The sequence below is a fragment of the Geotrypetes seraphini genome, chromosome 10 (assembly GCF_902459505.1).
Source record: "Geotrypetes seraphini chromosome 10, aGeoSer1.1, whole genome shotgun sequence".
In the NCBI taxonomy this organism is placed as follows: Eukaryota; Metazoa; Chordata; class Amphibia; order Gymnophiona; family Dermophiidae; genus Geotrypetes; species Geotrypetes seraphini.
In genome coordinates this window covers 26,953,621-26,981,151 of record NC_047093.1, presented here as the reverse complement: position 1 = coordinate 26,981,151, position 27,531 = coordinate 26,953,621, and the positions used below count along the sequence as shown (strand labels likewise).

Sequence of the window (27,531 nt, the reverse complement as noted above, 5' to 3'; positions counted from 1 at the left end):
TGTATGTTTTTACTGTTCCTCACCTAGATTTGTAGATAGGTGGGTTACAAATAATTTTGAAATAAATAAATTTGAATTGGTAGAGAATAGCATTTTGTTGTACAGGTGTACAGTTAAGGTTGGGAAGTGAAGTTTGGGCCTAGTTTGGGCATTTCAACCTGACTTTGAAAATTATTGGGACACGACAACCCGATATATTCTCAGTCATGGCGCCGCAGCTCTGGAATGCTATGCCACAACTGCTAAGAGAGGAAATCAATTTGACCCCTTTTAAAAGTAATTTAAAAAGCTTCCTTTCTAAAGATGCTTTTAACCTTTAAAATACGTTGGGTTCTTATACAAAATTCCTTTTCTAATTGCACCTTTTTTTTCCCTTCCCCTTTTTCCTCTTCTTTCTCTTTTTAGATTCCCCTTCCTATTCTTTCCATATATGTCTCTCCTCTGAACTTTAAAAATACTTAATTGTAATTCTATCCCCTCTCCCCTTTTTGTATCAGTTGGTCTGTAAGTCCAATTGTCTATCCCATTATTTTAAATTTTAAATTGTGTCTAAAAACATATGTTTATATTTTATTATTTTTTGTATCTCGCTTAGTAAAACTAAATAAGCAATTAATCAAAGTCCAATAAAAACTTGAATCAAAGATAACAAGTTTCTGATTGCACTGGATTATGTTTTTGTGAGGCGAGTCAAGTCTTGTTTAGCTCTAAGATTAAGGTTAGTGCATCAGCTGTGGCCTCCTGTAGACTGAGTAAATGTGTATTGTGTTGCAAGCTTTAGTGTTCTGTTATTTTGTACCAATTTTGTACCATGAAGGCTGGTGAAGAAATTGCAGATTTTTCAAAATGCGACAGCCCAAGTGGTGTTGGGGTATTTGAGGAGGATGAGTGTTGTTTTGATATTTGGGAAAGGGCACAGTTTAAACTTTAAAAGTGGAAACTTTAAAAGCTTAAAGTGTAAACTTTGGCCTTTCATGTGTTGAAGGGGTAGAGTCTATGGGGCTCATAAACACATTTAAAAACCTGCCCAAGTCGGCACTTGGATTACTTAAAAGACAGGTCGTCCAAGTGCTGATAATCAAACCGACTTTCTAGACATATCCAGGGACTATTTAGGCCTCTGAATGCTACTGTGCACCAAGAGCTAAAAGGGGCATATCTAGAGGAATGGTTAGGGCGGGATGTGGGCCGACCTAGACTTACCGTATTTTCACGCATATAACGCGCATACGTGTATAACACGCATATGCGTATAGCGCACGGGTCCTAAGCATTTCTGTAAAAAAAATTCTATATAGCACGCACACGCGTATACCGCGCATGCTGCTAAAACCTCCTCCCGCCTACTCCCTCTTCTGGCCTGCGAACCGGCATCCTCCCCCCCGCTCGCGTCGACCCCCTCCCCTGTGATCCTACATCCCCCCCAGCACCGCAAAGACATCTCTTACCCGATTGGGCACCGGCACCAGCACTAATGCACAGGACGTGCCAGTGCCAGTGCCCGAAGATCCTCCCTCGTTGGGCTGGGCTGGGCGGTGCGAGGGAGATCCTCCTTCTTCCCTGTGCCGGGCTGGACTGGGCTTTGAGCATTTGCGCATGCTCAAAGCCTTCTGGTCTCGCTCTCTCCGAGATTCTCAGATTCAGAATCTCGGAGAGAGCGAGACCAGAAGGCTTTGAGCATGCGCAAATGCTCAAAGCCCAGTCCAGCCCGGCACAGGGAAGGAGGATCTCCCTCGCACCGCCCAGCCCAGCCCAGCCCAACGAGGGAGGATCTTCGGGCACTGGCACGTCCTGTGCATTGGTGCTGGTGCCGGTGTCCAATCGGGTAAGAGATGTCTTTGCGGTGCTGGGGGGGATATAGGATCGCGGGGGAGGGGGGGTGACGCGAGCGGGGGGGAGGATGCCGGTTCGCAGGGGGGATGCCGGATCGGAATGAAAAAAAAAAATTTGTACAACGCGCTCACACATATAACGCGCATGGTTATGCACGGTTTATAAAATCGTGTATAACACGCGCGTTATATGCGTGAAAATACGGTAGTTGTTCTGCAGGGATAATCAAATGTTTAACAAGACTTCCTGGACGAAACTTATGTGTTGTGTGTTAGGGGTTAGCAAGTGATGAAATGTGTGACGCGCTAATCCTGCTAGCGCAGCTTGATAAAAGGACCCCTTAGTGTGATTATTAAATAATTTTTAAAAAATTCTTATACAATATTCGGATCTAATCCATGTTCTTGTTTCAGAGTATTTTATTGGGTGGCTCTTTTGGCAGCCAGGCATGTTGCAGAGATTTATCCTACCTTATTATGATTATATACCAAGTAAGACGTATGAGACGCACTACGATTTTCTCGGTAACAGCCCCCCCCCCCCCCCAGGTCTGAAACTCCCTGCCTATTTACATTGGGGAGGAGACCGCTCTAAATAGATTTTAAAGGCTCCCTCAAATGTTTTCTTTTCAAGGATGCATTTGAAAACTATGATTAGGGCATTAGCACTCAGGGCTCCTTTTACTAAGCTGCGGTAGCGTTTTTAGCATGCGCTAGCCCCTGCGCTATGCAGAAAAACTAACGCCAGCTCAATGGAGGTGTTGGCGTCTAGCATGGGAGGCATTGTAGCATGCGCTAAAACCGCTAGCGCAACTTAGTAAAAGGAGCCCTCAGTTTGCTTACCTAACCATTAGGGCTCCTTAGTTTTATTTTTTCCTTTTTTTTTTTTTAGTCAACCCTCCTTTTCTTCATCCCTTAAATGTCTCCTTTACTATAAAATTGTAGTTCTTCCCTCTTTTCCAACTTGTTTTCTAGTCAGTCTAGTTTTGGTGAATGTCCAGATATGTACTTCTTTATATGTCCCTCATTTTAATCGATGTATATCACTTGGAAATTTTTATAAGAGTTTAATCAAATTTTAAATGAAACTTGTGTTCAGTTAAGATCAGTGGTCTCAAACCTTAAAGAACTGAGATGGATGTTCATGTTGAACTCCATGGCTCCGGAAGGATTAAATGAAACATCGGATTGGTTAGCGCAGGTTGACCTCAGCTATTAACTTCTTGGTATGACGTCAGGGGAGGTCCCTATAATAGTGAGTGAAAAAAGACGCCGCGGCCATTTTTCAGAAGCCGCTTGACAACACAATTAGGATATCTTCAATTATGCAGGTTTGTGCTGACTGCAGTTTATATTATATGATATTTTGGACAGTGCTTGATTTAATACTCATCCTATCTCCTAATGGGTTGATTTTTTTATGTTTTTTAGTGCCCCTAGCCTTGATAAAGCTCTGCAAAACGCGTTGGCAGAGGGGAGTATTGAATTGAACGTTGGAATAAAAGATATGTTCCACCATTACTTACAATGGAATGAAGATACAGCTTTTTAAAGATAAGTTCTTTAAAAACTTCAGATAGATGCACTGATAAATATGATAGTGAAAAAATTATTTTAAAAAATTTTGTCTATAAAAAAAAGTATTATATTATAATGATTGGGGATGTATGAAGAATTGACAGACCGTTGAAGCGCTCTCGCTTAGACTGGTCATATCTGACACCCCATAGTTTTGTTCACTTTTTTGTTTCACACTTTACGTTTGTGAGGATGGCTCCAACCCAGCCAGCATATTAACCGTTCCCCTTAACTCAGTGGTCTCAAACTCACGGCCCGCCAGGTGCTATTTTGAGGCCCTCGATATGTTTATCATAATCACAAAAGTTAAATAAAACAGTTTCTTGATCCCATGTCTCTTTAGCTATAAATGACAATATTATTATTAAGACTTAGCCAAAAGGAAAGATTTATAAACTATAAAGAGTTTTTACCTCATGCAAAATTGTCATTTCTTTAATAAGACATTAACTATTTTTTCTGGGGCCCTCCAAGTACCTACAAATCCAAAATGTGGCCCTGCCAAGGGTTTGAGTTTGAGACCACTGGTTTAGATGGACAATACCAGTCCAGTAGTGCTTTACACAGAGAAGCAGGAGTTCAAACAGTGGAGAATTTCTGCCAAGTCACTGACCTGGAAATTTTTTGTCCAAAGTGGCTGAAGTCAAGCAGAAGGCTGGCCCTGGCCTTTTTTTTTTTTTTGGGGGGGGGGGAATTATTCAAAAGGATGAAAGTTAAGCACCTTCAACCACTCAAACCGTGCCAGTATCCCATATAGGCTGCAGTGGCTTCTTATGATTTACCCCCTTTTACAAAAGCGCGGAAGAGGTTTTTAGCGCCAGCTGGGGCGCTGACTGCACTGTACTGCTAAAACCTCTTCCACATGTTTGTAAAAGGGGGTGGGGTGAGGTGGTTTTTTTTGGAGGGGGAGGGGATCGTAAATGAGCCTTTTTGCCAACTTGGATCCAGCTGGAATTGTTATGTTTGGATAGCAACCCTGGGTGGAAGGTTTAGCTTTCTTCTGCCGTTTTATAACAGATTTTACATGAGCCCATTGTGCCGGAGTTTGTCTACACACATCCTAGGGAATATGATTAAGCAATAGGTCACCACAATTGCCATATTGTCTCCTCTACCCAGACACAAATGAAAAGCCTGAGCCACAGTGCTGAGGAAAGAGAGGACGTTCCAATTTCACTCGGCTCCAGGGGGAGGTCATTGCTCTTCTAGCACAAAGTGAATCAATGATTAAAAGCACAATGGAGCGATGGGAGGAAAGTTCACTAGCTTTAGAGAGGAACAGTAAACAAGTACAGGAAATAACTCTGCAAATCCGCTTGTGCTGACTACAGCTTCTTAGAGTGGCAACAGTGCTAAAAGATGACACTCGCTTAGAAACACACACAGAAAATTGTGGCAGATGATGACCAAAGTGGTCTCTCCTATTTGACCATTAAAGATTCATCCAATTTAGGTAGATGCATTTAGCTAGCGTAGGGCTTCTCAGCCCAGTTTTCAGGGTACACACAGCTTGTTGTTTTCAGGATATCCCACAAGGACTATGCATGAAATAAATTTGCATTCCAAGGAAACCGTGCATGCAAATCTATCTCATGCATATGCATTGTGGACATTCTGAAACACTGACTGGGTGGGTCTGCCCCAGGAACTGGGTTGAAAATGACTTGGCTAGTGTACGAATTCTGGAACCAGTTCACTTGTGCAGCTTCCCAAGATCCAAGTGGAATGTTGTAGCACGATGGGGGACGGATTGCTTCATCCCTGTCCCTGCAATCTACAGACCACTGTTGTTTGAATCAGAATAAGTAAAATCAAAGGACACCAGCAATAACAAACTGCTCACTGTCAGGTTTGGCTACTAAAGTAGTTGCTGAGTTGGTGCGAGGTATCTAAGAGATTTCTCCGCATTTTATCTGCTCCTATTTAATACATGTGTCCTGCTTAGTGCGTAGGCCAGTGCCCCAAACTTCTTTTTACTTGGGAACACAAACGTAGCAAATGGTTTTTTGTGGCAAACCCCCCCCCCCCCCCCCAATAATGCTCTCTCCATCCCCAACCCTGCCCCACTCCACCCCATCTCATTTTCCCTGAGCTTGGGGCCGTATCTGGAAGGCCTCTGAGCCTGCGCACGATGTCATCACATCGCCGTCTGTGCATGCTTGAAAGACCTCCAGGCACATCCCTGAGCTCAGGGAAAACGAGAAGAGGTTCATGTGGGAGTGGAGAGGCGCTGATGCTGGAAGTGATACTCTGTATAGGTCATGACCTTAAACCCTGGCAGCACACAGTTTGCAATTCACTGGCATAGGCAGACACCCAATTTTGGGAGGGCCTGGGCTCAATGAGAACTTGTTCAACTTGACAGATCAGGATGGGACAGTCCTGTTGCTTTGATTTCCATATCCCCACTGTTGCCCACTATTAGGGGCCAGCTCAGCCATTAGGCATAACTAAGCAATAGCCTAGGGCGGGTGTTTCGAGGTGGGCAGGTGTCAAAAGGCAGCTGCAGTCAAAGCAATAGCTCTCAAGGGCCACACAAAGTAAAAGAATCAACAGCAGGTGTTGTTACCAGCAGGGAGGGTGAGCAGTTTGCAAAGAGGGTCTTGCTGCGTGGCTTTCTTCAGGGTATGCTGTGAAGTCTGCAATGTAACTCTGGAAATAGTGGGTTCACCAATTTGAAATTTGGTGGGAAAGTCAGTTGGTCAGAAATTTGAATTTTGTTGTGAAAGTCCATAGAATGGAAAAGTCTCTGGTAGGTTTAAAGATGTTCTCCCCGTGGACTTTCACAACAAAATTCAAATTTCTGACCAACTGACTTTCCCGCCAAAATTCAAATTGGTGGACTGCCCTGTTCCCAATCAGGTCAGTGAACCCACTATTTACAAAGTCACACTGCAGACTTCACAGCATACCCTGAAGAAAGCCATGGCATGATGGCTGAAACATTCGTTTTTACCTGACAAAGATGCAGTGAGACCCAGAAACCTTAAACAAGAACAATGCCAGCTGCGAAAACCCTGAAAGAACATCTAACTCAGCTCTACGGGGAGAACATCTTTAAACATACCAGAGACTTTTCCATTTTATGGACTTTTCCGCCAAAATTCAAATTTCTGACCAACTGACTTTCCCGCCAAAATTCAAATTGGTGGACTGCCCTGTTCCCAATCAGGTGAGTGAACCCACTATTTATAACTAGTCACACTGCAGACTTTGGAGCATACTCTGAAGAAAGCCATGGCATGATGGCTGAAACATTGGTTTTTACCTGACAAAGACATAGTGAGACCCAGAAACATGCAACAAGCACAATGGCCAGCTGCGGAAACCATGAAAGAACAGTTTGCAAAGAGCCCATTTACTCAGATTATTCTGGGAGAGGTGACTGTGACTGTTGGAGGGGACGGGAGGAAACAAGGGACCTAAAGATTCATTTGTACAGGCAGGGAGGCAGAATGGTGGCCAGGGTGCCTAAGATTTTTGTACTAGCCTTGACCACTACTGAAAATGAAGGTGGTTTTCAGGCTATAATCGTGTGCCTTGAACAACAAGAGCCCTTTCTAGCTGCAGCAGTGTTAATATTCATTCAGAAGAGCAGGGGTCTCCAAAGTCCCTCCTTGAGGGCCGAATCCAGTTGGGTTTTCAGGATTTCCCCAATGAATATGCACTGAAAGCAGTGCATGCACATAGATCTCATGCATATTCATTGGGGAAATCCTGAAAACCCGACTGGATTCGGCTCTCAAGGAGGGACTTTGGAGACCCCTGCAGAACAGTATTAAGCAAAGCACAAAACACGTATACAAAAAATAAAACGAGAGGCAGGTTTACTGTCCAAAATACAGACTCTGGTTTAATTTGGTTACCTTGCAGAGAATGTGGTATGAATAAAATTTAAGGATTGCAAAAATGCCATAGCTAGCATCCCTGGAAAGTGCCAATATATTTTTGTGTGCCTATCACAGGCAATCTTAAAGCAATAATTTCAACAAACTAACCAGCTACGATAATTTTTCTTCTGTTTTAACCCTTTAGTCACAAAAAAACCCTTTCAATTTTCTGTATTTCTTTTTCTTTCACCTTTGTCAAGGTGAAGACCAAGATACTACTACCATCGCTGATCTCAGCATTGACCTGTATATATGACCAAAGAAGGGCCCCGGGAGTAGCTGGGAGGTTGTAAAAGGGACTTCACAATAAAGAAATCTATACCCACTGCCTCCAATGCCACATTACTGAAGCACAATCCACAAAAAGTTCTTTGAAGCCATCACAGCAAAGTGAAACTGCCGCAGGCTCTGGCACAGAGTGTGGAACTGTGTTGACTGCATCCAGATCACGGCATGACTGCACAATAGCAGGGACAAATCTTGTGAAAGCACAGAACGCTTTACATTCCCAAAGTGTTACTACTCAGGGGGGAGGGAGAAGAAGGCTCCTTACTTTGTCAAGAAGATGTGTCCAACTTACACACAAGCACATCACTTTATGTGTACAAAATACAGGCCTCTTAAATCATTCTGGGTGCTACTCTGCAGTGACGACAGTACGCCCTTTTTGCCAGAGACAAGGAGGAAACAAGGATGAGCTTGTGCAAGAAGTGAGGACACAGTCCAAACAGAGAGAAAAGTAGAGCAGATGTATAGAAAGACCATGGGATAATGCCATCACTTTCTCTAATATTCCACGCGCTCTCAGGTGGGAGTCTCCTTATAGCACTTATCTACCAGGGATGATTGCATTGTGAAATGGCTAAATTTAGTGGTTCCCAACCTGTTCTGGGGACCTCCAGTCAGTCAGGTTTTCAGGAAGAAATCTGCACGCATTGGAGGCATGAAAATTCATTGCAGATATCCTAAAAACCTGACTGGCCGGGGAGTCCCTTAGACAAGTTTGGAACCGTGAAACAGCCTGTGGTTCCTCAAGAACCGGGTGAAGAGCCACTAACTTAACTGATCCGAGCAATCAAATGCTGCCCAAGCTGCTGTACCAACAACCTACAGGCAAATAACAATTTGATACGTGCTTACAGACCACAGAAAAAAGCCAAATCTCAAATCACAAAAGAATCGAGACCAACTGACTAGAAGAATGTGCACAAAGGAAACAAGAAAAATGTGAATGGAATGAAAACTCCAGAGAGACAAAGAGGAACTGAACTGTCTCCAGAAAGGTAAATGCGGGGGGTGGAAGGGGAGATTAACGGTGAGCGCCTATCGACTTAAAAGTGCAGAAAAAGGACCACACGCATCTGAAATGTACATCATTGTTTCACCTCACATTACATGGTGATGGGGGAGTGACTGAAAGGAAGCAATGGAAACTGAAGCAGGAGGGAGGGGGCCTTCAAAACCAGTCCACCAAGTACTACCTCCTCCTCTTCCAGTCATTTCCCCGCAAACAAATATTTTGGCACATTGTTATTTGGCATTTTTAGTATTATTATTACAGAATCAAAGGCGTCTAAGTGACTTGCACGTCTGAGAATCTAAGACTAGCAGTATCCTTCTAGAAGGAACTTCATCTACCTGGTGCTACCACAGCACAACTAGAAGAACCCCTCCCCCCCCTTCATGGAATTCCACATGGCACAGGAAAGATACCCTGTGGGGGATGGGGGAGCTCACCAAAGGAGGCACAGATATGGCTGCCAAATAGTTGGCACATCTAGGGAGAATCTCACCCGAGGAGGCATTAGTAAGTTTAACAATAATAGGGAATCCCTGGGGTGGAGGGTTGGAGGAGATACCGTAGGAGGTGCTGGCAGGTTTAACAATACTCCTGTTTCAAAATGCTGCATAAGCTAAATAAATTTTTTTAAAAAATGGCTCCTCTGAGGATATGTTCATTAACTATTCACCAGAGAAAGTGACTACCACCAGTTCCAGCCATTTAAAATTAACTAGTGGGGGATGAGAGGCTGACTTCAAAAAGCATTTTAAAGTGAAGGCGGCAGAGGATGATGGAACCAGAGTGCGAGAATACTATAGCAAGTCCATCACCATACTTCTGTGAGCAAAAGATTAAGAGAAAGGCGTTCCAGGAAGAAAAAAAAAAGAAAATGGAGGTGGTCGTCTTTGTGCTTTGAACCTGTAAGACCACTAATAGAATCTTTTAAATAAAACATGATCTATTTTCTCACCATCTGTAATCAAAATGGCAATGGACTCCAGTTCTTGTAGGAAGGGGTGGGGATTATGCATAGCCTCGCATAAGCGGCCATTTTCTCTATTTCTTGCTCTTTTTTTCATTTTAAAGCTCGCGTGGTCACAGCAACAGCCTGATCCCGATATGGCATGGCCTGTGCTGGATGAGGTGGAAACGACAAAAGTGGCTGGTGTACTTCTGCACCTCTCTTTATACCCGCTGTACCATCCTTTACTGTTTTTGAAGACATCTAACAGCTGAAATTACAGGGGGGGGGGGATTTTAAAAGCAATCTGAGGAAAGGATCCTGAGCAGTGTTTTATGACAGGAAAGCTGTCTTTCTGCCCTCCCTTCCTCTTGGATTCTGCCCCTGTTCTGGCTCTGCAGCACTGCTCTCAGATGAAAGCACAACAGCTGGTCCTCTTCTTCTGCGATTCAATATATTCATGAATCTGGAACCTTGGCTCATCTGGCTGCCGCACAGCTCGATGCTTCAGCTCCCTGATAGGACAGAACAGAAGGTGCAAGGTTTTATTTCACCAGTTACCTCTCAAGAAAAACTTGAGTCCTCGTTTCACATGAGTGAGTGCTGTGGTGTGCAGTCACATGATACTGTCTGTTAAATCACTACTACTTATATTTCTATAGCGCTGCCAGATGTACGCAGCACTGTATTTTAAACATGTGTGACCCCCCCCCCCCCCCCCCCTGAAAATTGCCTCTGCTGGAGAACAGGAGACACTGGATTTTTCAGGGGTTTACCGAGTGTGTGCTTGTGAATAGCAGATATCAGTGGGAGGAGTTGGAGGCCCCTTTGCCCAAGTGGGAGGAGCTACTGTATAGAACGGAAGTGAGGAGCAAGTTCTAGGCTTTTTGCTAACCTGATCTCCCACCAGAGCCCTAGTACTAAGGGAGACTTCTGAAGTACTGACTGTTTGTGAAGGGAAAAGCCCGAGAGTGTTTGCAGCAGAGCAGTTGACAGAGAGAAGGGGAACTAGGAGAGTTTCACTACAAGCAGGGTTACCAGAGGTCTGGGAAAATCCAGACATGTTCTCGTTTTAAAGGACTGTCCGGGTGCCCGGAGGGATTTCCAGAACCCAGCAGTTTGTCCAGGTTTTGGAAGTCCCCAGTCTCACAGCCATGTCTGGAGGGTGTCTGCACTTGCATCGACATGATGATGTCATATGCATGCATGTGATGTCATCGGTACACCATCAAAAGAAAGAAGGACAATGGCGTACCGCCATTTCCGCTGCTTTGAGGCCTGCCATTTTACACTCTGAGGGGGGTGTGAGGGGGGATCCTCCCAACTACAGTTAGAACTCTTCGCGCTCCCTTTGGGAGGAGGTTTAGGGGGGAACCCCACCCAGTACATTGAAAACTTTCGTTCTCCTTCCCATTTTCGGTCTTCGGGAGTTTTCAGTGTAGTGGGAGGTTCCCCCCCACCCCACCCAATGGGAGCATGAGGACTTCTAAGTGTAGTGGGGGGTCTCCCCCCTAGAACGCAAAAGGGAAGGCCTCAACGCGGCAGCGCGCATTTGTGTTGCGCTCAAATGGCACGTCGTTGTCCTCCATGGTTTTGACGTGCTATCGCGTCAACATCCACGCAGACACCCTCCAGACGTGGTTCTAATCTCGGGGAGGTTTTTGTGGGGGCGGGGGTGTAAAGGGACGAAGCTGGAGGCAAAACGGGGTGGATCAAGTGTCCTCTTTAACAGAGGAAATCCGGCAACCCTAACTACAAGAGAACATACAGATAGGGTTACCAGATGACCGGGAAAACCCGGTTTTGAGGACTGTCCGGGTGTCCACCGAGCTCAGAGCCGCATCTGGAGAGCCACAAAGCAGGCGCGGATGCAATGTGATGACACCAAATGCATGTGCCCTTATCTCTCTCTCCCTTCCCAGCCCATGTACTATTTCTTCAGGTTGCCGGCGGCAGTTCCTACACACTGCCGGAAGCCGAGCCCGAAGCCTTCCCTCTGAGGCAAAATGCAAACTTGTCAGAGGGAGGTATTCCGGTCATCATGTATAACTCGCTGATGGCGGCCTTTAGCTACCGGGTGGCCAGGCCTGAAACCAAACTGGGTGGGCCAGGCCTACCCGCTGCTTCGTCCCTGCTACCACGGGCTGAACATAAGCCCCATCAATTCCACACTCTACTTTCTATCTAAAATGACTGCACACCACCACAATAAGTTAAATCTGGGCGGGACAGAAATGAGGCTCAGATCCTGCACTTCTATGCCATTTAAGACAACGCATCTGAATATACACATACTAACTGAAACATCCAAATTACATTTCAAATTATAGCTGTGATTTGCGCAGGTCACATAGACGTATAACATATTTAATAGCTGAATATCAGCATTTGGTTACATGAACTACATCATGTAAACTGTTTTGAGCTCCCCTGGGAGAACAGTATAGAAACTTGAATGAATGAATAAATGCAAATGAGTGCTAATTAGCCACTTACAACCAACTAGTGGATGTTAATTCCAATTAGAAGCTAATTTAACAATTAAATAATGGCAGTTACATAATTCTATAACCTGTACAAACAAATTTAGGGGGACAGCAGTTATCCCAAATACAAAAATGCCATTTCACCCGCTGCAGCTTGTTTTCTGATGTCCATGAATTTAAATAAATTTCCACTGTGAGCACAATGCTTTCATGTCGGTCTAAAATCCAGCTGTTGAGTTGGTATGGTGTCTAATTATATCCACAGCTGCCTAAGCTTCACAACAAGCTGAATATAAAATGGGATACCTTTGCTTGAGGATATGGTAAAAAAGAATGAGTTTGGGGAAATGGTGCAAGTAGAGAATGGCACGGGGACAAATTTTTCCCCGTCCCCGCGGGAACTCATTTTCCCGTCCCTGCCCCATCCCTGCAAGCTCTGTCGTCATCTGCAGAAGCCTCAAACTTTAAAATCATAAGTGTTCGAAGCTTGTGCGATTAAGACAGAGCTTACAGGAATGGGGCAGGGACAGCGACAAAGCTCATGGGGATGGGATGGGGAAATTTAGTTCCTGCGGGGATGGGGACAAATTTGTCCCCATGTCATTCTCTAGGTGCAAGTCTTAAGTGAATGAAACACTGGACTTGGGCAAATTTGATTTTATGGCAATCTTGCTCCCTCTACTGCTCAGTCTGTATAACAGCAGATCAGGGCTTCACAAATTTTAATCTGAAATAAATTGGGAATAAGACATAATAATGGGGTCACAGATGCTGAATCCCATGTCTGGAAAGCACAACATGTTTTTTCCAAGGTTGTGCATTCAATTCAGGAAGTCACCAGTCTATCATACCAAGGATTGTTATCCTGCAGTCCCTATAATCAGAGGAATATCTATAGGCAGGAACTCAGGGCAAAGCACCCCCTTGTCTGGCCACAGCACCCCCTGCGATCAGTTGTTGGATCTACTGGTCCTCACCCCATAACAGGAAGTTGAAGTCAGTGGGGGCGGAGACTGGCAGATCAGAAGGCCACGTGCAGACAAACCTAGACCCGCGACCGGTCTGGCACCCCCGGGCGGACCACCCCCTGCCCTTGGTACACCACTGCCCATAATACTTACTTGGCAATTGCCAGAAATGCCAGCTCCACATTCATGCCTGTCTTGGCACTAGTTTCCATGAAAGGTACGCCATACTCCTGCAAAGGGACAAACCTCCGTCAGAATCTAACAGCAGATGCGTCTTTGCAATCAGGAGCAGAAATCAATTCCTATGGACAGTCATCAAAATACCTGCAGGGTTGTTTAAGACCTTACTTTTAAGTTTATTTTTCTACTTGCTATACCTCCCTTTCTGAACAAGACAAGTCAGAGTTGAACGCATCACAATAAAAACCAAAAGCTCAGAAGATGAACTCCATCTAAAATAGGAAAGTTATCAATCAAAAGAAAAAAACGTACAAATTGAAAACTTATAATATATAGCCAGGCATTTGTGGCTTCAGAGTCCCAGAGAGATCAGACACCCAGAGACACTGAAAGCTGAGGAAAACAAATGCGTTTTAATTAGGGCTTTAAATTTCTGTAAGGATACTTCCTTACAGAGTGTTATAGGTAACGTATTCCAGAGGAATGGGAAAATGTAAAAGAATGCCAGGTTACGTGTAGATTCCAGATGTACACGTGAGGAAGAAGAACTGATACATAACACAAAGTTTTCACTACACATGCTACAGTCAATTACATGCTACAGAAAATTTAAATCCCAGTGATCTTACTGGGTATACCGAGGTTACTGAGGAAATTAGATTGGCCAGGTATGTTGGAAATCTTTCTAAGATAGCACAATGTGTCAATGTTAGAATTTTGTGTTGATAACGATATTGTACCAGCAGCCAATGGAGTTCTATCAATAGGGAAGAAACATGACCAAATCTATTAGCATTGCCAGAGGTTGTGGTAAGAGCGGATAGTGTAGCTGGTTTTAAGAAGGGTTTGGATAAGTTCCTGGAGGAAAAGTCCATAGTCTGTTATTGAGAAAGACATGGGGGAAGCCACTGCTTGCCCTGGATCGGTAGCATGGAATGTTGCTACTCTCTGGGATTCTGGAATCTTGCTATTCTTTGAGATTCTGTATGGAATGTTGCTATTCCTTGGGTTTTGGCCAGGTACTAGGGACCTGGATTAGTCACTGTGAGAACAGGCTACTGGGCTTGAAGGACCATTGGTCTGTCCCCGGTAAGGCTATTCTTATGTTCACTGAAAAGAAACCTCGCGGCTGTATTTTGAAGTAGCTGAAATCGTTTAACCTGATACCGAAGTAGGCCTGCGAAGACAACATTACACTAATCCAATCTGGAGAATAGTAATGTGATAATAAGAGAGTGCAATGTTTGAAAGTCAAAGAGGTAACGCACATAGCAAAGACATCCGAGAGCAAGAAAACCCCTTTGAACTACCGAGGACATCTGGGACTTGAATGATAGTTCTGAATCAAAGACTCTCCCCAAATATTAAAAGCTAGTCACCGGTTGCGCAGCGAAATTCCAGAGCAAGACTGGTGAAAAGGGAGGGGACAAATGACCAGAAAGCCAACTGCTGTTTTGAACATGCTAAAGGACAAGTTTATGGTTACGTAACCACCAAGATAATAGCTTTAGACCAGGGATCTCAAAGTCCCTCCTTGAGGGCCGCAATCCAGTCAGGTTTTCAGGATTTCCCCAATGAATATGCATGAGATCTATTTGCATGCACTGCATTCATTGTATGCTAATAGATCTCATGCATATTCATTGGGGAAATCCTGAAAACCTGACTGGATTGCAGCCCTCAAGGAGGGACTTTGAGACCCCTGCTTTAGATAATTCTGAAGCAATTGTAAATCAATTGAATTTAGAGATGTGTGGAAAATAAGCAGGATATCATCTGTGTAGAAATAGCAGCTAATTCCGTACTTCTGAATCAAAAAGAGCTAACGGAGACAGAATTGACCTCTGGGGGGATGATATCCTGCTTATGTACCACCAAGACTACTGCACTCTACAGCTGTTTCAGATTTGCTTGTTCCCTCTCAATAACAATTACATCTGGAAGCGATGAGAAGGAACACATTCTCATGTGTGGGTCCAATAGAATGGAACAAACTTCCAGGGTTCGGCATCAGAAAGAATTGTGTCAATTAAAAAAAACCCAACAAAAACCTCCTCTCGAAGCGTCATCTTTTTTGCCAAATGAAATATGTGCTCTAATGTCTGTGTTGGTTTGAATTTGTATTGTATTTAATTACATATGTTTTACTGTAATCCGCTCTGAATAAAAGCAGAATATAAATAATAAACCATAAACGGTGGGGAAACAAGTAATATCACACTTGCTTTCCCTGGCTATTTCTGAAGCATGGGAGGGGCACTGGATTGATCGCATCAAGGCACAGACTGATGCAGGAGTCACTTTCCCCGAATCCCCTTAGGCCTAGATTCACTAAACTCGCCGACCTGGGCAATCCGTGGCCGAGTCTTGCCGGGCGACCGATTCACTACGAGTCCTCATGCAAATTAATGTGATCGGATCGGACGCATGCCCCACAGATCGCTGCAGAGCGATCGCGACGCACGTGCAGACCATCCTGGTTGGCTCTAGATGCGATCCTCGCATGCGCTTGGTCTTCGAGGTCAAAACAAAGGGGGAGGGGTGGCTGCCGTACTCACTGGCCCAAAGGAATCATTACAAATCATTTCAAATCACTGGAATCATGTCAAATTGTGCAGCCAGAATGGAACAGAACACACTTTTAACCTGCGGGTTAAAACTACGGGCTCGCAGAGAGCAGGGAGATTTGATTACTATTTCATTCCATTTCTTCATATAAGGAAAATTAAAGGCAACATCCTTTACATTAGAAAATGTTGGTTTTTATTCAGTAAAGTTTTCTTCCATATATGCAGGATTTCAGGGCGGCAGAGAGCAGGAGAGTCGGCAGGGACAGTAAGGGACTGGTCCTCAGCAGTCGTTTCTTTTCCGATCGGAAAACCCAATCGGTGTTCCTTCTTCAGTTTAGTGAATCGCTGCCTTCCTACCTATGCATGCCATTTCTCCTCATTTGCATGTGCGGATTGGATCGAAGATTGATCGTACAGCTGTTTAGTGAATCGGGTCGGGGAACAACCGCAAAACCATCGGTGAGCTTAGTGAATCTGGTCCTTGCAATCTCCTCATCAGTCTCGCATCTCTTTTCTTCTGCCAATGCCTCTCTTCTCAAATGAACATAAGAAAAGCTATGTTGAATCAGGACCAAGGTCCATCGAGCCCAGCATCCTGTCTCCAACAAAGGCCAGTCTGGGTCATAAGTATTCCCACCCCACACCCAAACAGACCTATTAACCTCGACTGTATCTTCCTTGCTTTAATCATTTCCATCACCCGACCTCCTGCTCAGCAATATTAATACTAATTTTGACAACCTTCCACCTTTCTGTATATCAGGATTTTAAACTCTGCCCTCTTCCTTCCCACCCACCCCCCTTCCTGATGTTATTACTTTACATGTCTTCTGTCCTATTAAGAATTGTAGTTCTTCCCTCTCTCCTTTTGTAATTGGTTAGTTATTTTTTGTTTTTGTACATGTGATTTTATGTATCGATAATAATTTAGCCCCTATTTTTTTAAACTTTCCAGAGTTCATTTTAAATGCGCCTGCCTAGCTTTTAAAATCCTACACGGCATCCTCCCTCCCCTAATCCCACTGTCTTGGAAGTCCTCGAGTCCCGACACCACCAGGCTCCCAAAAACTTAAAACTATCTTTCCCCCCGCTAAAAGGCATCCTCTATAAGGGAAAATCTCTCTTCTTCAGAATCACAGGGCTTTGGAATAACCTTACTTCCCCACTACTGAATCAGGGCTCCTTCCAACTATTCCGTAAACACCCGAAAACCAGGCTCTTCACAAAAATGTAATGCTCTCCTCCCCCACCCGTACTCAACCTCCAAATCCAATGTGTTATTCCTTCCTACATTAAGCTTTTGTAAACCGCGCCAAGCTCTATAACCATGGAGAGGATGCGGTATATAAACTTAAGGTTTAGTTTAGTTTAGTAAATCGCTTAGAATGATTGATAAGCGCTCAATCAAATTTTAATACAATTTGAAACTTATACAAAGGGACCTAAACAAACTGGAAGAGTGGGCAAAAAAATGGCAAATGAACTTCAATATAGAGAAATGCAAAGTCATGCACATAGGGAAGAAGAACCCGATGTTCAGATACAAAATGGGGGGGGGGGATCAGTGCTAGGGGAAAGTAACCTTGAAAAGGACTTGGGTGTGCTGATGGACACAACAATGAAATCAACGGCGCAATGTGCAGCGGCCTCAAAGAAAGCAAATCAAATGTTGGGTATTATTAAGAAGGGTATTATGACCAGGACGAAGGAAGTCATCATGCCACTGTATCGCGCGAGGTGCGCCCGCATCTGGAGTACTGTGTCCAGTTTTGGTCACCGTACCTCAAGAAGGACATGGTTATACTGGAGAGGGTTCATAGGAGAGCGACGAAAATGGTAAGAAGGATGGAGAACCTTTCTTACGCAGACAGGTTAGAAAGGCTGGGGCTCTTCTCCCTGGAAAAGCAGAGACTCAGAGGAGACATGATAGAGACCTTCAAGATCATGAAAGGTATAGAGAAGGTAGAAAGGGACAGATTCTTCAGCCTATTAGGGACCACAAGAACAAGGGGGCACTCGGAGAAATTGAAAGGGGACAGGTTTAGAACCAATGATAGGAAGTTCTTTTTCACTCAGAGGGTGGTGGACACCTGGAATGCGCTTCCTGAGGTTGTAATACAACAGAGTACCCTAACGGGCTTCAAAGAAGGATTGGATAAATTCCTGAAGGACACGGGGGTTGAGGGATACAGATAGGTTACGAAAGAGGGCTTACATAGAAGGATAAGGGGACTGAAAGGGTTTAGACGCCAACCACCTTACAGGTCATGGACCTGATGGGCCGCCGCGGGAGCGAACTCCTGGGCGCAATGGACCTCTGGTCTGACCCAGCAGAGGCAACTTCTTATGTTCTTATTCTTGTTTCACCTATTTGTGCCACCAAGCAGCAATTAGATTGAGTTTCCGATCACCACTGTCCTCTTCCTGTTTCTCTTTTTTTACGGCCTCTTGCTCTTCTGTACACCTTCCTAACTCTAAGGGTCTCAGGGAAGGCGAATTCAAGGATGAAGGTTGCTCTAGAGAACCTAATCCCATTTATCCAGCTCTGTATCCATACTTAGAATAAGAAAACAGGGTGTGTAAATACCATGTGAGAAGAGCTAGAGGAAGAATGAAATAGAAAAGGAAGATGGAGATGAAGCAGGGCCCTTGAGACAGCCATCGATCGATCCGGCGGCCATGACTCACTACCCTGCTCTCTGCCCCGACTCTCCTGCCCTTCCCTGCAGTGCAAGCCCGTGGTTTTAACCTGTGGGTTTAAAGCGGGTTAAAACCATGAGCTCGTGAAGTAAAGTAAAGTAAAGTAAAAAAGTAATGTTTCCAGCTCTGCCGGGCACGGAGGGCCAGCGCATGCGCAGACCATCTAAAGGCAAAGAAGATGGTCTGCGCATATGTCGGGATCGCTGGAGAGCGATCCGTGCAGTCGGTTGGGGGCGTGATTCCGATCGCCCTCATGCTTCGTGAATCAGTCCCCCGGCCATGGATCGGATCCGATCCGCGGCCTTAGTGAATCTAGCCCTTAATCCTCTCCAATCTGGCTATCTTTTAATCACTCTCTTTCCTAAGGCTCTTTCCCACCTGTCCTATTCTTAAGAAGCCCTGAATCAAATCCTCCACTGTCTCAAAATAATCTCTGCTGCCTTTTCTTTCAAAGGAAATTTATTGCCAGCAGTTCAACTGCTTCTGTTTGTGTCTGCTCTTAACTCTTTCCAATCGGTGGCCCTCTTTTACTAAGCCCCAGTAGAGGTCTCTACCGCAGCCCGGAGCACTATATGCTCTGACACTTTAAATTTAGAGGGAACACTCACTTTTTTCTCATCTTGCCTTTCCCTAAAGTTTGAAAACCTCATTTCTTTTGTATGTTTTTTGAAACTGAAATGTTGAAAATGTATCCATGATGCATTGCTCAGCGACAGTCAAGATGCAATGGATGATATTAAATAAGCTTCTGTTTTCTAATGGCCTCATTATGCTAGAGGGCTACAAATAGACCAGATTTACAGGATATCTCTAATAAATATGCACGAGTCAGGTATGTATGCCTGGCAACTACACTGTGTGAAATTTTCTCTCATGCATGTTTATGAGGGATATCCTGAAAATCTGGCCTAAGAACATAAGAATAGCTTTACTGGGTCAGATCAATGGTCCATCAAGCCCAGTATCTCGTTCTCATGGTGGCCAATCCAGGTCACTAGTACCTGGCCAAAACCCAAGGAGTAGCAATATTCCATGCTACTGATACAGGGTAAGCAGTGGCTTCCTCCATGTATTTCTCAATAACAGTCTATGGACTTTTCCTCCAGGAAATTGTCCAAACCTTTCTTAAAACCAACTACGCTATCCTCCAGGACTGAACTTGGACAAGCCTGCTACAGAGCAACAGTCTCCGTTTTCATAAGTCTAGGAAATTTTTAAAAACTCATTCTTTTAATTGATTTATTGTAAATTTGCCAAAATCATTGATGTATTGTTTTTAAATAATGTTATCCACCTAGATGTATCTTTTAAATATTTTTATCCGCCTAGAATCCAATTGGAGATTAGAGCGAGCTATACATTTTATATAGAATAGAATAGAACAATGATTCCATTGAGCATTTGGGGAAGGAATGAGTTAGACTTAGGGAAAGGTCCAATGGGCTATACTGATGTGGAGGTTTGTTATATATTTTATGATTTAGAAGGTCATTTAGGATTTTTTTTTAATTGTTTATTTTTATTCTGTTTATAAATCATATTGTATAGTATCATAATAACAATAAATATGAACATTCACTGTGGGACCACAGGGACATATTTTTTCCCCGTCCCCAAAGGAATTCATTTTCCCATCCCGTCCCGGTAAGTTCTTTTCCTGTCCCTGCCCCATTCCTGCAAGTTTTGTCCTCATTTGCACAAGCTTCAAACACTTTAAAATCATAAGTGTTTGAGGCTATTGTGGTTAAGGCAGAGCTTAAAGGAATGGGACAGGGACAGAGACAAATCTCATGGGGACGGGATGGGGAAACTTAGTTCCTGCGAGGATGGGGACAAATTTGTCCTGGTGTCATTCTCTACTGAGGGTAAGACAGGAAAGAGGCACCATTGTATCAGACAATACAAAAAGAAAACAGTGAAACATCCATACAAGGCCAGTTTAATTATTAGGAAAATTAGGTGGACACATGAACTCATAGAGCTATCTAGGGTTACCAGATGTCCAGGAAAACTTGGACATGTCCTATTTTTAGAGGACTGCCGGGGACCTAGAGGGATTTCTAAAACCCAGCAGTTTGTCTGTATTTTGGAAGGCCCTGAGGTCGGGACTGCATCTGGAGTTTCTCCGAGTATGCATGGATGTTGACGTGGAAAGAGACACGAGATTCATGTGGAGGCAGGGCTGGGGGTGCAAAGGGGGAAGGTCAGGTGTCCTCTTTTTTTAAAGATGAAATCTGGAAATCCTAAAGCTATCAGTATGAATCTGTAGGGAGAGTGGTCAGTTTTCAAACTGCTAATTTACCTCAATAGTCTTCACTCAAGTAAATAGCTTTTGGAAACTGCCCTCATTACATAATATTAGCCATACTGGGGCAGATTGATGGTCTATCTAACCCAGTATCCTACTTCCAGCAGCGGCCAGTCACATTTTAATATTTTATAGTGTGAGGTCAGCCCGGATTTCTCTGGGGTAGGAGATCTGTTTTTATATTTTTATTTTTCTTAAATTGTTTCTTCAGGTAATTTAGTTAGATTGTGAGCCTTTGGGACAGTTAGGGAATTTCCAAGTACCTATCTTATTTATTTTTATTTATTGTATCTTTTAATGCATCATTTTTGTAAACCGCTTAGAAACCTCACAGTTATTAGCGGTATATAAGAATTAAATTAAATTAAATTAAAAATTAAATTAAATTAAATCTTCAGATGGTCATGTTTGTTGAGTTTAATTATATAAATCTCAGGTAAGGCCTAATAGATAAATAGGGAGGGGAGGGATGAGAGAGAACACAAGGCTGACGTTTGGCCTAGGGTGTCTAATAACCTTTTACTGACCATGTATCAGTACCGCTCACATTTAGAATAAATTAAAAAAAGAAAAGAAAGACAAGAGGGTGCAACAGAGATATTGTGCAAAAAAAGAAAGGCAAAGCAGAAGAATCAAAGGAAGAATAAGAGGAAAGGCTGGAAAAGAGAGATGGAAATGAAACAGGGTGAGGAGACAAGGTGAGAGACAACAGACAACATAAAAGGCAGGGAATTTAAAAGAAAGTATCGCCCACCCTGGCCAGCGTCTCTCCATCCTCTGCTTTGATAACCCTCTCGTTGTTCACATCAGCCTGCAGAGACAAAAAAGCACGGTTAGTGCAAAGGTTGAGCAAGTGACAGAGCCTAAAGGTTGCCTTTAGTAGAGCTGTGAAAGCCACAGACCACTTCCACCTCTTACAACATAAAACTTGGAAGGGGGAGGGGAAGCTAACACGAGACCCACTTTTCAAGCGGCGTCTGGATATTACATCAGGTACAGGCACACGCTGACACAGGCACCTCGACAGAAGTAACAAACAGAAAATGTAAGGATTTTTAAAAAATAAGGCAGAATGCAAATGATGGTAGAAGCAGGAAGTCCATAGTGCAAGAGGAAATGCCCCTTACCTTGTTGCCTAGCAACATGATGACCACATCCTTTTGTGCATATTCATGTATTTCGGTGAGCCAGGCCTGCAAGAGGGGGAAATTATCAATTAATGGCAAAGCCGTCAATATATCCTCATAAAAACAGTTGATTTCAATGGATAGAATCATGGACTACGAGAAATACACTGCTTTCGGATGTAATTTTAAAACCAGGACTAATAAAAGTCCCCTTCCGAAATGGGTAACCTGGTCACCCTACAGCAGCACTACCCAGATTCTTTAGGTCTAACCAGTAATGGGTTTTATCTGCCAGCTCTCTGGGTTTCACCAGTAGATGCTAAGGATTTTATATAAAATGTATAGGTCTCTAAGAAAAACACCAGAAATCTCCAGGTGCTGACTGAATTGGCCTGTTAAGAGGTGGTGGTGATGGTAGTGGGGGGTTACAGCTGAAAACTGGGGTCAGACCTGAAGGCAGAAAGGAGGAGGAATCACTTATAAAATTGTACTGCTTACATTTAAAACTAAAATCACACACACCCCATCCTTCTCATTCCCTATTGCTCACCAAGAACCCTTTGCTCCAGTAATCAACATCTCCTAACTATCCCTTCACTACGACATACGTTCTATGACTCCATCAGGAAAAAAAATATTATGTACTTCTCCCCCCTTCCCCGATTGTTTCTTTAAGTCCTGTTCGTGTTTAGTCTTAATTATGTTCCCCCTAAATTTTAAAAATTTGTAATATGACTGATGTTAACCACTTTTGACAATTTTTTAATAAAACTTGGAAACTTAATAATAAACTCAGGAGAAAGAAGGGGCCAGGTCTCGAGAGAGAAAAGATGCGGGCTCCTTTTACAAAGTCACGCCAGCAATTCGGATGCAGCAAATGCGACGAAGCGCCACAGGAATTAAATGGGTTTCGCTGCATTTGCTGAGCTGGAAATCACTAGCACAGCTTTGTAAAAGGAGCTGTGTGTGTGTGTACCACCTGTAAGAATGAATATGTACGTACAGGATTGAGGAAATTTGTAAGAAAATGAGAAACTGGGGAGAGAGGGGAGAAGGAAAAGGAGGGGCAAGGGACAAAATTCACACTGCTCAAACGCTCACCCCATCCCTTTCAAATTTCAGGGCTTAGAGTGACCAGAACTTTAAAAAAAAAAATTTTTTTCTAGATATGGTACTAAGAATTCTATGTTTTGTTACATTACATATCTCTTGTTTCCCGCCATCTCCCATATTCTGGGCTCCTTTTACTAAGGCATTGTAGTGCGCGCTAGCGGTTTTAGCGTGCACTACAATGCCGCGCACACTAAACGCTAACGCCTCCATAGAGCTTGCATATTTTTCATTTAGCACGTGGTTTGCGCTCGCTAATCTTTTGCGCACACTAAAAACGCTAGTGCACCTTAGTAAAAGGAGCCCTCAGTGGTTCACAGTGGATAACAAAAAACTAAAAAGAAGAAAAATAATATATGAAAACAACAACAGATAATTAATCAAAGAATCTTCTAACTATGGCCCAGATGCACAAAGCTCTGACACCATGGTAAAAAATACCATGGTGGGAGCGATTTTTCGTTTACTAGTGATGCTCAGCACACTAGCATGCAAATTATATGAATGCTATATGTGCGGAAAATCACCATTAAAAGGGTGGAGGAATTGTGTCAGAAGAGCAATCGCTAGGCACGGCTCCTCCTTCCTGTCAAGTTGCTCTCCCTAGCCCGAATAACTGAGTTGCAGGACTCCCCAAAGCTGCATCAGCTTTGGGACCTCCCTTGCTGCTCAGCTGTTTGGTGCAGGAAAAGCAGTTAATTTTTTTAATGAGCACAGATATTGTGTATATGTTACACATGCACAACATTGCTGCCCATAAAAAAAAAAGTCGTGCCTAAACCACCCTGCACCCCCATAGAATCGACAGGAAGGCTACACACTCTCTCCTGCCTTGGCCACCACTGGCCATATCCCATACACCTCCTTATACCTTCTAATGAAGACCAGAAGGAGAGATGCTTACTCCTTCCTGCCGGCAGCCCCACCTCTTCAAAATTGCGGGCCTTCCCCATGCATCCTGGGATGCACTAGAAAGGGCCCAAGACCCTGATTATCTGAGGAGGGTCTTAAACGCCTGAGCCATTTAGGGCTTTAAGCCCATCCCAGTGCACTAGGAAGGGGAAGGCCTGCCATTTTGAAGAGGTGGGCCTGCCGGCAGAAGGGAGCAACCTTTCTTCCTGCCAGTCTTTATTAGAAGGTAAATGGGGAACTGTCGTGGGTAGGGCCCCAGCAGTGACTGCTGAGGCAGGAAGGAGTGGGCATCCTACCTGCTGATCTTCATTAGAAGATATGGATAGGGACAGATTCTTCAGACTGAAGGGGACAGCAAATACGAGGGGGCATTCTGAGAAACTGAAGGGAGACAGGTTCAAAACAAATGCAAGGAAGTTCTTTTTCACCCAAAGGGTCGTGGACACTTGGAATGCGCTACCGGAGGAAGTGATCAGGCAGAGTACGGTACAGGGATTCAAGCAGGGATTGGATGGATTCCTGAGGGATAGAGGGATCGTGGGGTACTGAGTAAACCAACCTGGTCGTGCATGTGCAAGACCGGAGGGCTAGGACTTCGATAGGAGGGCAGAACTTAAATGGGAAACCAAGGTGGCAGGGGAGCCCCTTCTGATGATTCAGACAGGCCTTGACCTGTTTTTGGCCACCGCGGGAGAGGACTGCTGGGCAGGATGGACCTGTGGTCTGACCCGGCAGAGGCACTGCTTATGTTCTTATGTTCTTATGGTGGAGGGGATGGCAAGGGGAGGGGGGGTCTGGGCTGAGGCAGCCAAGGCAGGAGGGAGTGAGCATGCCTCCTGCTGATCTTGAAAAATAAGGCACGGGGGTTTGAGGTAGGGGCATCTTGGCAAGAGGGGGACAGAGGGAGAAAGGGATTTTTTGTTTTTTTAATGCTTATTGGGGCTTTTACCAGCAGGGTGGGCTGTCATAGCCTTACTTGCCTGTCAATGCCTGAGCCAATCAGCATTCAGGCACTAACAGGAAAGTAAGACTACGACACTGTCGGTAAAGTTTGCACAGGAAACAACATCTGTCCCTGTCGTGGATTACAAAGAGTACTCAGAATACTAATGAGCACCTTGCAATGCATTAGTATAGGATTTTCAGTGGCTGCCACAGAAAACCCTTTTGTGCATCGGGACCTAAAAAAGTTTTTTAAGTCCTACGTGCAACCAACAGACAGGCAGTGCGGTTCCTCTGATTAACACATATCTCTAACTCCTCTGTAAGTCCAATAAAGAATGAAATGGGGAAAAAACAGCACAAATGTTTGTTATAGGACTTAAATTACACTATAATAAATCCTTTTCACAATGTGTTTATTGTTCCCGACTTGTGAGCCAGTAGGGGAAGCCCCTCGTCACATGCTCAATAATCTGTACTCCATGGATCTCACAGACCTCCAGGAGTTTCAAACTTAAATGATAAGAAGTAGGACCCATCATATTTCAAGCAACACAATGCATTATCAACATCCAATCAACCACACAAACTGTACCAGTTACAGTATCTGCAAAAGATCTCTAAACAGTTGGCTACATCCGTGTCGCAATAATGCTCACTGGACGTGCTAAACCTCAATATATTTATTCAATACTTCCATAATGAACATTCACAAGCAGTTACAGACAACATAGGAGGGGCATCCTCTGGGAAAATACTCAATCCTTTTCTTGCCTTCCCAAGTTAATAGCAATGAAGAATAATTCAAGTAGCATACAAAAATGACTTAATATCAGTCTACACATTGCAGCTCTACCTTCTGTATTTATGTTTGCATGCTGCACAGTGAGGGCTATTTGAGCAGTGGGGCTAGGCTTGGATTTATGGTTCCTGCTGTTGGCCTGGGGTGGAATGAAGAAGCAGAAGTCAGCAGTGGCTCAGGGATCTCAGATGAATTAAAGGCCTATTGCCGAGAAGTAGGAAATGTTTTGAGAAAAATTGCATTAAAATTTTCTGCAGCTTTTATGAAAGTGTCCCAGGAGATGAAGTGATAATACTTATTTATAGAATGGACAAGATTACCAAATAATTATAAAAGTCTGTGCTGCAAAGTTTTTATTTGTGATTCCAGCACGTTAATTGTAGTAACTTCCTGCTACTTACAATTTGTGCTTTCATAGGTCAGTCCCCTAACATGTGACCCTCTCCCTCCAATCACTGGCAGATGCTTGCTTCGATGCTCTTAGTGATCCTTTCGCCTGCTAGCCTTCTGGATTTGCCTGATCCTCCTTCCCTTCACGTAGGGTTACCAGACATCTGGATTCCCCCAGACACATCCTCCTTTCGAGAACATGTCCGGGGGTCCGGACGGCTTTTCAAAATCCAGCACTTTGTTCAGGTTTTGAAAAGCTTGGAACAAATCACCGTCGGGCAGGAGGGCATCCGTGGATGCATGGATGCCATGCAATAACGTCACATCTGACGAGAGCAGGCAGCAGGAGGCATGGCTAGGGCAGGATTTGGCGTGGGGCTGGGGCATAATGGGGTGGGGGATGGGTGGAACTGTTCAGGCTTGGGGGCGGGTCTAGAGAGGGGTCCGGATTGGCAGGAAAAAAGTAAAAAAAAAAAAAATCTCAATTTTAATCTCCGCCCTAAAAGCAAGCTCTGCTTCTTGTTCCTCTCCATCCCCCTGCAATTACATTAGCTCTTCACCATTTCTTAATATTTACCACTGTTTAATAGCTACTGGTTTGAGCTTTGTGTTGAACTGAAGCAATTCAGACTTATCCTGCCTGTGCAGAATGCCTCCGATTCAACTATACCTTTATGCAGTAAGGCACAGATTCTTTTTACGGCGACACCCATTTGTCAATCACGCTTAGGCACCGTTTACAGAATCATGGCTAGTGATGACCAAGAAAACAAAAAAAAAAACAAACAACTTACCCCCTCTTCTATTAAACTGCGCTAGCAGTTTTTAGCGCAAAGAGCCACGCTGAATGGCCTACACTGCTCCCGACGCTCATAGGAACTCTATGAGCGTTGAGAGCAGCGTGGGCCCATTCAGCGTGGCTCTCCGCGCTAGAAACTGCCAGCACAGTTTAATAGAAGAGGCCCTTAGGCACCAGTAATATAGGCCAGGGTTTTAAAAGCGTACATTACCGGTTTTTTGAGATTCGGGCCTAGCGACATCTAAGGTCATCTCCACCCCTAACCTACTGTAACCTTAGGCGCCGCTAGCCAGAACGCTGTAAGCGTGATTCTGGTGCCTACCCCGAAAGATGCCTAATGGCACCTACTTTTTTAAAAACTGATTTTAAACTACCCGGTCAGTTACCGTGTCGATTAAAGCAATTTAGTTAGGCGCCAGGAGGCACGATCAAGGCACCTAACTTACTGCGCCGTTTGCAGACTATGGCTCTAAGTTGCTGTTTTGTTTCTTGCATTAAAGAATTGTTGGAACCTAACAGTACACTTCTCCCTCCTTATTTGCTGTGATAGGGGATTAACAGACCCGCAAATACAGAAAAACCCACAAATAACTTTTTCATATGTTATTCACTGTTTTCTATTAAAAACCATCATGAATATGGTGAAACTGCGAATAATATGGTGGGGAGACCTAGCCTGTTCCTAAAGGAGAGG

General features: G+C 44.1%; 1 protein-coding gene across 2 annotated transcripts in view; it reads right to left on the bottom strand.

Moving 5' to 3' along the window:
• Positions 1-7,236: 7,236 nt before the first annotated feature.
• RAB37 (RAB37, member RAS oncogene family) overlaps positions 7,237-27,531 on the bottom strand; it is a 57,167-nt gene continuing 36,872 nt past the window's right edge. For both annotated transcript variants that reach the window (XM_033961236.1, XM_033961235.1), the window contains 4 exons: positions 21,883-21,948; positions 21,510-21,566; positions 13,151-13,227; positions 7,237-10,058 (listed from right to left, as the gene is read on the bottom strand). In XM_033961236.1, the coding sequence (XP_033817127.1) occupies positions 9,953-10,058; positions 13,151-13,227; positions 21,510-21,566; positions 21,883-21,948 (306 nt within the window). In that variant the 3' untranslated portion in view covers positions 7,237-9,952. The remainder of the gene's footprint in view (positions 10,059-13,150; positions 13,228-21,509; positions 21,567-21,882; positions 21,949-27,531) is intronic.